Below are 12772 nucleotides of genomic sequence, written 5' to 3' on the forward strand. Positions count from 1 at the left end.
GAGGTAAATCTTCACGTGCGGCCCAGAGTGGCAGTGTTTTGTCACAGTTTTAGAAAATGTCAGATTTCTAGAGATGTTAGTGCCTCAGACTCTTTTAAGCTATTGGTTGACACGGACCAGTGATATCACTTCCAGCATCAGGAGCAGATGTGACCCTGTAGCCTGGCTGCTCCAATATGATTCTTGCGATAATATTTGAATGTAAAACTAAAAGGTAAAGAAAGCACATTTTCTTGTTCTTATTTTTTTCTGAGAGACTTCACTCTCAGGATTTACTTACAAGCTCCATAGCATTTTTCTGAAATGCAGAAATTCTAGTTTAAAATAGAATATATACAATTAAGTTACATTGCCCCTTCCCATGTAATCACAATTTTATATATAGGATATACTATTGATATAAAAATAGAGAAACGATGTGTGCCAACTGGAGCACATACAGCCATTTAGTCTCTAAGTTCAACGTGCTTTGAAGGGACAGGACCCCGTCCTTGGCCTATTTCTAAATGCCTGTCGTCAGTCTCAGGTGAATGTTAAGTGACACACGCCTCCCGTACCGTAAAATCAGTCCCCGAGGGGCACCTGGGTGGCTCAGTCTGTTGAGCGTCTGACTTCAGATCAGGTCATGATCTTGCAGTTCCTGAGTTCGACCCCCACATCGGGCTCGCTGCTGTCAGCCTGACACTGCAGAGCCCGTTCTGGATCCTCTGTTCCCCTCTCTCTACCCCTGCCCCGCTTGCACTCTCACAAAAATAAGTAAATACTAAAAAAAAAATAAAAATCAACCTGCGAAGTACAAAGCCCATGGTAGATCACCCGGAGGTAGCATTTTGAAAGGAAAAACAAATAGAGGAGACAGATTTGTATCATCTCCTGACACTTTAACGTAGACTTAAAATCGCACGATCAATTCATGGAAAAAATCGAGAAAGGAAGGACACTGGCCTCTTTATCTCTGGCACCGTGGTGAATAAAGAAAATGTGCCGGGGTCAGTTGGCAGATAGATTTCAACCTGATTTATTAATTTATTGATAAAGTTCAAGTAATTAGTTCCTCCAAATGTGGATGACGACATGGAAGGCTGGTGTGTTAACGTAGGTTCATCAGTTGTAACAAATGAGCCGCTCTGGTGGGGGTGTCGATACTGGTGGAGGCTGTGTGTGTCGGGGCACCGGGTCTACAGGAAGTCCCTGTACCTTCCCCCTTCTGCTCAGTTATTCTGTGAAGCTAAAACTACTCCAAAAAGTAAAAAAAAAAAAGGGGGGGGAGGGGTTCTATGAGGGCTTGCAGTAATGGAAAATAATGCACTGACTGCAGTGGGTTTGGGAACGTGTGGGATGTGCCCTGCACCACAAACAGAATCTAAGTTCTACTTCCAGTTCAGTCACTTGTTACTCAAACCCCTTGTATAAATAAATCCCTTAACTTCCCCTACTCGGTTCATAAGTTAAATGTGGCTCATGTCATTTGTCCTGACTATCCCCCAGGCTGCTTGTATGGATCCAATTAGACACTGCGTGTTATTTCAACAACTCACTCAATAGGCACCTATTGAAGGCCCACTCAATAGCAGGTTCAGTGCTAAATGCTATTAAAGGCTATGTAAGTACATAAATATATGATAGAATTATGGTGAATGGGATTTTCTTGTTAAATAACAAACTCTTTTAAAAATTTCATTCTTATTGAAAGACTCCCTAATCTATTTTAAGACACTCTCTTACCCTAGCAGGCACAAATGATCTCTCTGGAGTGATTAACTGATCTTATGCTTTTATGTCATACGTCCAAGAAGAGCCTATCCATTACCCAGAGGTGAGGACGAGGAAGGCGGAGAGCAGGCAAATGAACGGGGTCGCATCAGGCTCCCCCAGATGGACACTTCTCTTCGATACCCAATCCTTACCATCATCTGCCTTGGTTATCACTCTCACCTGCCCCCCAGAATAGCCCATAAGAAAATGAGTTTTCTTTAAGATGTCAGGCTCCTGGATTCTAATTTATAGGCTTGGCAACAACATTTAGAAAGACACGAATGTAGGAGATATGCTGTTAAATACCCAAAGCATGAACTGAGCCCTGCATTTGGAAATCATAGCAATGAAAGGAAAGACGAGGCTTTCTTCCTTCTTTCCTCCAACCTTGTGATTACAGCTACGTATTTCCTTTAACCTGGATGATCGATTTATGGGACACTTAATTTTAGAAATCAGCTTATGTCCATTTTATTTCCTTTAGTTGTCATCTCCAGAAATCTGTGCAATAAGTAGTTGCAATAAAATCATATTTATTAAAAGAAACTTTATCCCCCTTCCAAGTTGGAAAAGCTATTGAGTAAAACATTTAACTGATATAAAGACTATCATGAATGAAATAAGATAGAAGGAAAGAGAGAAAGCCATCTAAAGCTGTAGGTTGCAATTTTTTTCACATGCTGATTAAATGTTATGATTAAATCTACAGCCTACTGATTACAGAGCCTAGAAAATATTTAACATTTTAAGGGTGCCTGGGTGGCTTAGTCGGGGTTAAGCATCTGACTCTTGACTTAGGCTCAGGTCATGACCCCACGTTTGTGGGGTCGAGCCCCACAGTCAACAGGGAGCCTGCTTGGGATTCTCTCTCTTCCTCTCTCTCTGCCCCTCCCCCCACTCATGCTCTCTTGTGCTCTCTCTCAAAGTAAATAAATAAACTTTAAAAAAAATACCTTTTTAAAATTTACAAGAAAATGCCAAATAACGTGGTTTTAAATGAAGAAACAAATTATACAAAAGAAAAAAATGTAAAAAGACAACTAAATTGAAATTTTCATTAAAAGACTGAAGCCAACAAATCAGTAAGCGGTAATAAGGCCACGAAAGGACAGTGGGATCTGAATCTAATACACTTAAGAGTCTTGAATTCATTTGTGTCTCTAAGTAGTCACATAGGAAAGCCATTTCAGAGGCTAGAATATATTTTCCTAATTAGAGGAAAGGGCTGGACCGGTGTAAAACACTTTGCCAATGCATGAGACAATTACCAATGTTCGTAGATGCAATAGCATTCGGGTCAGATTAAGGATACTAGTAATAAAAGAAAAGCAGAGATAATACAGTGGTCATGATTTAGAAAGACACGACAGCACCTTCTCGACACCACCTGTAACCTATATTGTGCTGGAGGAAAGACTGGAAATGCTAATAAGGAATGTGATTAAAGGTGGGCCTGTGGTTATAAATTGCTTTTTTAATGGTGATGATCGTAGCTGACATAGAGTATAATAAGAAGATGAGAATGTCACTATCAATTTTTATTAGTGTCATGAACAATATACAGTATATTTAAATTAGCTTCATTTGTATTAGTATTTTTGTAAGTAGTAGCTCTAGAAGCAATAACATGTCCAATGCGTTCTAAAGAGAACTAAATAAAGTTGCCACTGTTCCCTAGAAAACAGCCGTAACTTTTACACTGGGGAAAATGTGTCCCATTTCCTAAGATACTCAGAATTCAGGTGCACAAAAACCCTGGATTCTGGAACAGATCTGCAGAATAAGTTGGAGGAGTAGTTGTAGCAAATGGATAAAGCTGTGCAAAAACTTAAAAGACACTAAAAACATAACCTTCCATATAAATCAGAACATTTTCCCAAGATTTATATAGAATTAATACTTCCGGTCGATACTTTGGTCAACTTAAAGCCATTTAAGAAACAATTTGGAACACATGCCTAAGCATGAATATTCTGTTGAAAATTCATAATTATAAAACAAACAACCATCAGTTACTAATTTTTATAAACTGGATCTTATTAAAGAAAAAATAGGCGACTTAGTTTTGTTTATGAATCTTCCCAGCAATTATCACCAGCTTTCTGAGTTGGTCTAATGAGAAATTAGGTAAAATTGAATATCTGACAAAAAAATCACTTGTAGAGAATTAGGAAAACAGGAAATATTATTACTTTTAATCAAACCACCTTCTTTGTTTGAATTTCAGAAAACTAAGCTGTTGAAAAGCAAACCATACGGTTAAAATACAGAATTAAAAAAATCCAGCTGCTGGGAATATGAACAACAAACCATGTGTTTTTGATTTACATTCTAGATGGTTACTATTAATTGTGCATGGGAGAAAGCATGGCCTGACAATTGAGAAGCCAGCCTGAGTTGAAAGACTGGATTACTTACTCGCTGCATAATCTTGACCTATTTACGAAAACTCTTTTCGCTTTCTTCATCTAAAAATTGGAAATATCGTAGTTTCTACCTTAAATGGTTATTGTGAGGATTAAGCGAAATAGTAACGTAACCAAGAAAGCTCAAGAGTGTCTGGCACACAAGAGCTCAATATATATTAGTTTTGCTTCACAATAATAATAATGATTATCTTAAGTAGGCTTCACGCCCAGTGTGGAGCTCAGTGTGGGGCTTGGATTCACAGTCTGGAGATCAAGACCTGAGCTGACATCAAGAATCAGATGCTGAACCGTCTGAGCCACCCGGGCACTCGCATTTTATTATAATTATTAAAGCTAACAACGTGGTTAAATAGTAATCTCCACTGCCCTAGAAAGGTGATATTAAACATTTTCCCCCACAAAGTTGCTGCTCTCTGCTGATTCCTTCCTTTTTCTCTATGAATTATAGATTTCTCCTTAAGCCAAAGCACACACTTATTTGTTCCTTCAAAATTCTTTTCTCTTTCAAGTTATTTTTCAAGACTTCTGACTCAAAAGGCTCTCTTCCCTCCCAGATTGGTTTCATTCCCTGGAAGGACGGACCGGAGACACAGTTATTTCGACAAGGGGAAAGACCGCGAGTTCACAGGTGCCCCGTCCCGGCAGTGGGCCACTAGGAAACCACTGGAATGGCAAATGTCTCATGTGCTGTGAGCCCTTGATCATTTTAAACTTCCTTTGATCGTTCTATAGGGAACATGAAGTCTCTAAACAGATAGGAATTTTACATGAGAGCAGGCTTACGAAGCGAGAATTTAAGCGAGCCAGACAATTCATTCATTTAATCCTGTCCTAGTGTGAGCGTGCTATCCGTTCTGCTCAAGTAATTTCAAATATAAACTTCTCGTTGACGATTCCCCACTAACTTGCACAGAGAAGAGATCAGCATGGATGTCTAACAGTGCTGATAGACACGTGTTCCACGAAGCAAGTGGACTGAAACCGCGACACAATGAATCCTAGGAAACGTGGAACTGAGAGAGCCTTTGCTTCAGGAAATGACAGAACACAGTTGCCTGGAAAAATAACCACGTAAAGAACGGTTTTCAAACGTTTTCCTGAGGAATGCACATAGACCATCGTTGTTTTCAGAAAGGTGGGTTAGATCGTAGGTTGGAGACTTTCTGGGTTTGCAATAGCAAATCTAGATGAGGGACAAAGGACTCATCTTGCTCCTGACACCATTTCTCTAAAAAAAATATCATCAGTACAAAATATGTATCGTCAGCACATGTTCCTTTTTAAAATGTATTTTTTCATACACTACACCTTGACAGAGACGCTACAAAACAAAAATTCGAATTGGAGTTTATTTTGCAAAACCTATTGCAGTGGACTTTTCGTAACATTGCCTGGGGGGCATTCTCAGTATCTGAGGTGGAAATGTATGGACGCACCCACAAACCTATTATCTTCCAATGTCTACATGTAAAAACTTAGGATAGAATTATCTATTTAAAACAGAAACTGGAGAACTTAGCACCTGGGCCATCTGTTGCTCAGGTTCACAGACGACAGCTCTTTCTTCACTGGCCACCAGGGCACACACAAGCCACGGGTGAGGTATGGGCACAGAAAAAGCAAATACTCCACAGAGAAAAGCGGGGAAACTACATCACAGCAAAATGTGGTTGTGTTTTCTTATCCAAATATTAGCCCTAATTGTTTTGAATCAATTACTGGTGGTTTTCCCCTCTCTTCTCCTTTGGGTTACAGACAAAGAAGCCTGTTGGCCTATGGTTCATACTAACACAGGGATTCTCAGCCTTGAAAAGTACAAAACGTTCTAATGATTAAAGCCAATCGATATTAGAAAAAGTAACATGGGGCAAATCTTACCTAAGCTCCTGAATTAGAGAATCTATTGGCACTGTGGACAAAAAGAAAGAAAGAGAAAATCAGTCTATAATTTTGAAAACGGTATAATTTTGAAAACTTTTCACGCACCCAGAGTTAATGACTGATAAATGGTTAGTGCAGACCCCGCTTAATTTCCTGCTGGGTAGATTGATCTTTTCTGGTTCTGGTGCTTTGGAAACCAGGGGGTAGATGAATATGGCCCAGAACAGAGGACTCTGGCTTTAGTGCCTCAGGTGACCCTGGGGCCTTACAGTCATGGGTTGGGTTTTTCAAAGGCCTGTCTTTAACGAGTCACTGAAAATTTACAAGAATTTGAAGGACTTGAATTCTTTTTTATATCAAGTCTATTGTTTATATGAAGTTTTTCAGAAGGATCCCAAGCTTACATTTTTATTGACATTAAACAAGTATTTAAATAAAACGGGTAAAGTTTTACTAAGTGTGTCCCAAGATGATGCTCCATAAATTTCACTTGTATGCAGAAAGGAAGATATGTTCAGCTGAGCTAATGTCAAGAATGGTTTAAAAATAAGAATCTTGTAGAAAAAAAAGAGCTTTGATTTTTCTGACGAATGATGCGAATGAAAGAAGTTCATGTTTATAAATACCTGCCCACACAAGGGTAAGCAGCATATTGAGAAAGACAACAGGTGGTTTTAAAGATTACTCATGCCGCACGAGAAAACAGTCGTTTCATTTCTAGAAGAACATTTTGGCTCTATTTAAGGGTGGATATCATGTGCCAAAAGAATTCAAAGTACAAGAAGAATTGCAAATTAAAAGACCCACATTTTAAAAGTCGGCTAGAATAGTGTGCTTTTAGAAGTCAAAACAAGAGATTCGTATAATCCAAATACTGTCTCTAGTATGCCAGATGTATGACATCCGGATGTGAGCTTATCCTAAATAACAATATGAGTCATTTTTTTCTCTTAAATTTGTATTCTGTTGAGAAGTTTGCTGCGTAAAAGTTTAATGTCTACAATTACTGCATTCTAAATATTATGATATATAATGTAGTAACTTTAAAGTAACTTGCAGTAAAATTAGACACTAACATGGTATCTAACTTCTGTTTGGGTAGAAAATGCTGCTGCATCTTGCATAGCGTTCTGCATTTTGGTTGTCATTGCTAAAGACAACCATGGTTGCATTTGAACTAAAAAAACACATCATTCTGGAATTTATTAAAGATTGGGATTCCAGGGGCACCCCTGTGGCTCAGTCCGTTAAGCGTCCAGCCCTCGACTTCAGCTCAGGTCACGATCTCACAGTTCGTGACTTTGAGCCCCGCATCCGGCTCTGTGCTAACACAGCAGAGCCTGCTTGGGATTCTCTCTCTCTCCCTTGCTCTGCCCCTCCCCTGTTCGCACTGTCTCTCTCTCAAAAAAAAAAAAAAAAAAAAAAAATTGAGGGGATTCTGGACTTCAAATCAAACAGGAATTATTTAACTTGACTACAAATATGAACATCGCTGGGGCGCCTGGGTGGCTCAGTCGGTTGAGAGTCCGACTTCAGCTCAGGTCACGATCTCACGTGACCACGCGGGGATCTCGAGCCCCGCGTCGGGCTCCGGGCTGATGGCTCAGAGCCCGGAGCCTGCTTCCGATCCTGTGTCTCCCTCTCTCTCTGCCCCTCCCCCATTCATGCTCTGTCTCTCTGTGTCTCAAAAATAAATAAACATTAAAAAAAAAAATATGAACATCGCTACGGAAAGCATTCCATTTGATCAGCGACTTTCGACTGTACATCTCAAACCCTTCCGAACAAATTGCACTATTGCTTCCTGACTCAGGTCTTCCTTAGCGAGGCCTCTGGGGAGAAGAGTTGGGTAAGAAACAGCTATCCAGAGTGTTTTCAGAGGCTATGGTGAGCTACAGTTCTCCATTTAGAATTAAGGGTCACAAAAATATAGCTAATTATAATAAAAGTTATTTTCCTTAAGGGGTATTATTGCCAGTCAATCCTGTTTTCCAGATGTTTAGATCATCAAGGGCCTGTTTATATTTCAATATTACATTACCATCTGTTGGTTCCAAAAAGAGAAGGATAACCAGCAAGTTAAACCTTTCAAACATTACTTTGCCAAGCTGCCGGAAATTCCCAGCAGGGACAGGCAAAAAACAAACACCATCATTTTACTTGAACTAAGTTTAGACTGGGAGCCACTAAACCAGGTAACATAAAAATCAAAACTGGCTTTGGCAGGAAACTAACAATTCTGTCTTTTCCCCTGCCCATTAAAGGTCACTTCAATCATCTGGAGGTCTCTGTGAAGCATCCTCCTTCCCTTGCTGACCCTTGTGTTGTTTTGCATGATGTTTAAATCTACTCATGATCGCATTTTGTAAAAATCAGCATCATACACCATTGGGACTTTTCTGAGTCCTTTAGCTCCTGGTTCATAATATTTAGCTCTCAATGCCATGATCCAGTGTCCTAGCTTGATTTAAAAAAATAAAAAAAGAAGCCCGGAGGAAGTTGTAATCATTCTGACTACCCATTAGGGACTGAGCATTGGAACTCCCATATTTCATGGTGTGGTGGGCACGGTGTCATGGAACCTGCTTACTAACTCACCCTTGGTTCCTTTAGAGCGGGTACGCAGCGTTTTATCTTCAGTCTCTGCATCCATCTGTAACATGAACACAAAGTCCTGAGGTCATTCCTTTGATATTGACCAAAATATGAAAACGTGTCCTTACAAGTTCTGAAGGTCATTGTGAAAAATAGACCAGCCTTCCATGCTCTTGAATAGCAGTCATCCTCGGCAGGTATAGAGCTGTGACTGCTCTTGCAATCCATGAATTTTGGAAACACTTTTATAGATGCTGAAGTCAGAGGAAACCGTGACAAGAGGGCAGATGTCCTTGTCCGTAAGTGTTTGCTAGAGATTCAAACACTTCTGGCATTACGCAGATAGAAAAAAAAAAAAAACAACAACAACAAAAAAAAGGACTGTCTGAATAACAGTGGTCGCAAGGGAGACAAAACCTCAAATGCCAAACCAAAAGGTTTCAGGCTGATTTTACTAAAATCTGATTCCTTTGCATTTCTAGACCCTTTCTGATACATACCTCCTTCTAATTCGGGAAAAATAATCCCCTGGGTAAAAAGCAACATGAAGGCAAACCCCTGAAATACCGGCATTTCAAAATACCACTGGAAATGTTGATCATCAAATGACATACACTGACTCCCAGAATTCCAGAATAAATACCGGTTATAATTATGCAAATCTATAAGGAAAGTGAAATTTGAGCATCATGTGTGTCAGCATCAAACTCCCTACAGCATCATTACTAAATATTTTAAATGCGATGAAATAAGCTACCGAAAGGATGGAAAGACTTTTAAAAGCCTGTTGTTTTTGCCCCTCTGGAGATACGGTCAGACATGACTACTCCCATCCGTTTCACTAGAGCCTTGCCATCATCTCTAGCTTAATTCACCTTTGCACACTAGCAGAAGGAATTCTTCAATGCAAAGAAGTTGTTTTGCTTGCTGGGAACGCGAGGCAGGCAGAAGGCACTCTCCGTGGCGCCCATCCTTAAATCCTGACACTAGTGTGGATGCGGTGTGACTGCAATGGTAATGGGAGACGCATCTCTGCTCTCTGAGGCTGAGTTGTGATTGAAGGCACTGACCTGCCATAGACTTATAATAGGGGAGCAGGTGTGGCAATGATGGACTTTAATTTCCTTTAATAAACCTTTTATGTGCCACACTTTTACTGCCATTCGACGCTCTCCAAGGTCCTGCACATAATAGGTTCATTACTTTTGATTACTATAGTCTATTGAGACAAACAACTCCAGAACATACTATATATTATGTTCAGTTAAACCAATATAGACTATTTATCCATTGTGCATTTTTTCACCTGCAACACTACAGACAAAATTAACGACAGCTCTCGTAAGCTAAAACTATTAAAACCACCAGTACCCTTTTGTCATCATTTCATAATAAACACCACACCAATCACTGAACTGTTTTTTTAAATTAGCAAACAAAAAAGTGTCCACTGCTTTTGCTAAGCAGCAGTCACTTTCGTCTAAATAAAACGGTCCATCGTTAGGAATATTTGAAAACCACATGATGAGAGGAAACAACGATAAAACAGAGGTGATTTTTTTTTTTTTTTTTTTTTTTGCCTGTAGCTTTTCCTTCTTTTAAAACCACATGAATTTATGACAGATGTGGCACTGCCTGGGATTAAAATGGCTTGGTTTACTCAGGATGGTGAGCATCGCGTTGTGAAATCCTCCTCCTCCACGAGTATCTCTGTTGCATATAAATTGGCTCAACTCATGCAAACTCCCCTCCATGGGCTACAGGAGTAACTCGATTAAGAGAGGTCAGTAGCAAGGAGAGTTCAAATGACGAAAACCACCAACTATTTCTGAGGAAGCTACTCCAGTGGGTGAGTAGTGACTCAACATAACTCTAACAGTCTCCTGCCACACAGGTGCTATGAGCTCTCCCCAACCACTCTGAAAAATCTCCCCCAAAAAGGCAAGTGAAGATTGAACTCCATGAGTCTCTTAATCGAAACTGAAACGCAGGTTGCAAAGAGTGCCCCGAGGTAAGCAGAAAAGTTTCAGAAACCTACTTCAATGTAATCTTCTTTATAACAGCTTTAAGACTACTTCCATTTTGCAGTTCAGCTATCCCCTTGGACCCGCCTGGTCCATGCAGTGCAGGCAACCACTCCATGCAGCCGCCTCCCCATTACAGTCATTGGAAGGAATGCATAAATATTCATGGACCTCCGCTTGATTATGCTCGGAATGCTAGCCCCATAATTGTATTTTGTGGCACAATTGTCCTCTTGACGGTGTAGCATATACATCCTATGTAAACATTCTAAAGACTGGTAACTAAGCTAAGTTTTCAAATTTGACTTGTGGGCCAAGTGGTAGGAGTGAAATGGATGGAGGCCATAATATATATTTCACCTTTCTCCGCTTCACAACCGAAAAATAATAAAAGTTACTAAGTTCTGTGCCTAGTCCTGTCTGATAGCTCATTGGGGAATAACGACATCAGAAATCTAAAGCAATGTGCTTTCTTCTTAGGGGCCGAAGGTTTTAACATTCATGAGGTGGCTCGCTCTCCTGACAGATCTCAATCTGAAGGTAAGTCTTTGTTTTCCAAAACCTTATAAATGGGAGTGGAAATTTCTAAGTATTCTTTATATGGAATACTCTCATGGATTTTAATACATTCCCAATAAGCAGACTTAATTTTGGTAAAATCAAACCTCAGATTCAGTGTGTACCTCCTTCTGGGAATGGCTCCTTAAAGGTAAGAAGAGGTTTCTGCCTCAGGGCGTGCGTTGAGACCAGGATGGGGGTGGGGATAGAATTCCCCTCCTTTAAACTTTTCCCAGGGCTATAGGGAAGACTGACCTAACTAACTCCTGCTATGATCTGGGAAACTACATTTCTCTCTGGGAACATTTTTTTTTTTTCCTGTTGGAAAAGAAGACTTGATCATTTTTACTGCTTAAGTCCCAAATGCTATTGACAAGGCTCCAATGAATTTGTCAACACTTAATGAATCATTTCCTTTCTCAAAACAGAGATTTGATTTTCTGAAAAGCTGTTCTTCTGGAGGTTTCTTAGAACCTTTGTCTATCTCATTTCATTGTTTATGGACGGGAACAAGACAAGATATTTTCTCAGATTCCTATACCACGTTCCTCCTCGCTCTGACAATCTATTTCTCAACAGATATAAAATATTAAAGGTAAGCTTTGCCATTTATTTTTCTTGATGTGAAACTACTTTGAGAAAAGTACATTTAACCTACAAGTATGAAGATTTTACGTACAACATTTATATGCAAAGGAGAAAAAAGTGGTTCTTTCTTCGGTTTCATAATAAAGCCATGAAGAAAAATTTTAAAAGATTTCACTTCTCAGTTCTCTGGTAAGAGGAGTTAATAACAAGGAGAAATGACAAGAGGGAAAGACACTTATGAGATAAAGGTGACAACGCAAAACTTGTAGGAAGGACATGTAAGAACCAACAATAGAAACATGTCGATAGACAATGAAGAAGAAAAATAACCATAAAATGAAATTTGATTATTTAATTCAATTTGGAAACCTCTTATTTAACATCCTTATATACTTACAAACTTATATACAGGCATACGTCGTAAATTCCTAGTTACTTTTATTTGACCATCTTTTCTTACTGGCACTTATGTCAGGGACAATCAGCAACTCTCCTGTCCACATCACCCCAGTGCCTTCCTTTGGGCTGAAAAGGGAGCTCTGAAATTGCTGGTTTGTAGGAACGAGAGCATCAAGGAGCAGGACACAGAATTCATAAACTCAATTTTGCTTTCATTCACACAAGCAAAGTACTGGTATGTGAGGAGATTTACTTCCCTTTGATTTTTATTGTTCACTCAAAATCTCATTTTAACATAATGGTAAAAAAATTTCTTTTCAAGTAAATATTTAATCACTTCTTAAAAAAATATCTCTTGGTGATGTTGAAGTTTTATTTTTCCTTTCAACAGCACTGTAGACACTGACATCCTCTCTCTCTCTATACACACACACATTTATATTTATAAGTAGTCACGAATTTCTTAATATTAACAGAAAAAGCTATAGTGATCATAACGTTCTGAGTATACATCTTGATTTAATTAATCTCAATACTGTCTAA

At 39.3% G+C, this 12772-nt stretch overlaps 1 protein-coding gene across 9 annotated transcripts in view; it reads right to left on the bottom strand.

The window, feature by feature from the left end:
• ST18 (ST18 C2H2C-type zinc finger transcription factor) overlaps positions 1 to 12772 on the bottom strand; it is a 255635-nt gene that overhangs the window by 95337 nt on the left and 147526 nt on the right. For all 9 annotated transcript variants that reach the window (XM_019428928.2, XM_019428929.2, XM_019428931.2 and 6 more), the window contains 2 exons: positions 8664 to 8718; positions 6063 to 6093 (listed from right to left, as the gene is read on the bottom strand). In XM_019428928.2, the coding sequence (XP_019284473.1) occupies positions 6063 to 6093; positions 8664 to 8718 (86 nt within the window). The remainder of the gene's footprint in view (positions 1 to 6062; positions 6094 to 8663; positions 8719 to 12772) is intronic.

This window comes from Panthera pardus, unplaced genomic scaffold (genome assembly GCF_024362965.1).
Source record: "Panthera pardus isolate Hobbes unplaced genomic scaffold, ASM2436296v1 HiC_scaffold_7, whole genome shotgun sequence".
Lineage (NCBI taxonomy): Eukaryota > Metazoa > Chordata > Mammalia > Carnivora > Felidae > Panthera > Panthera pardus.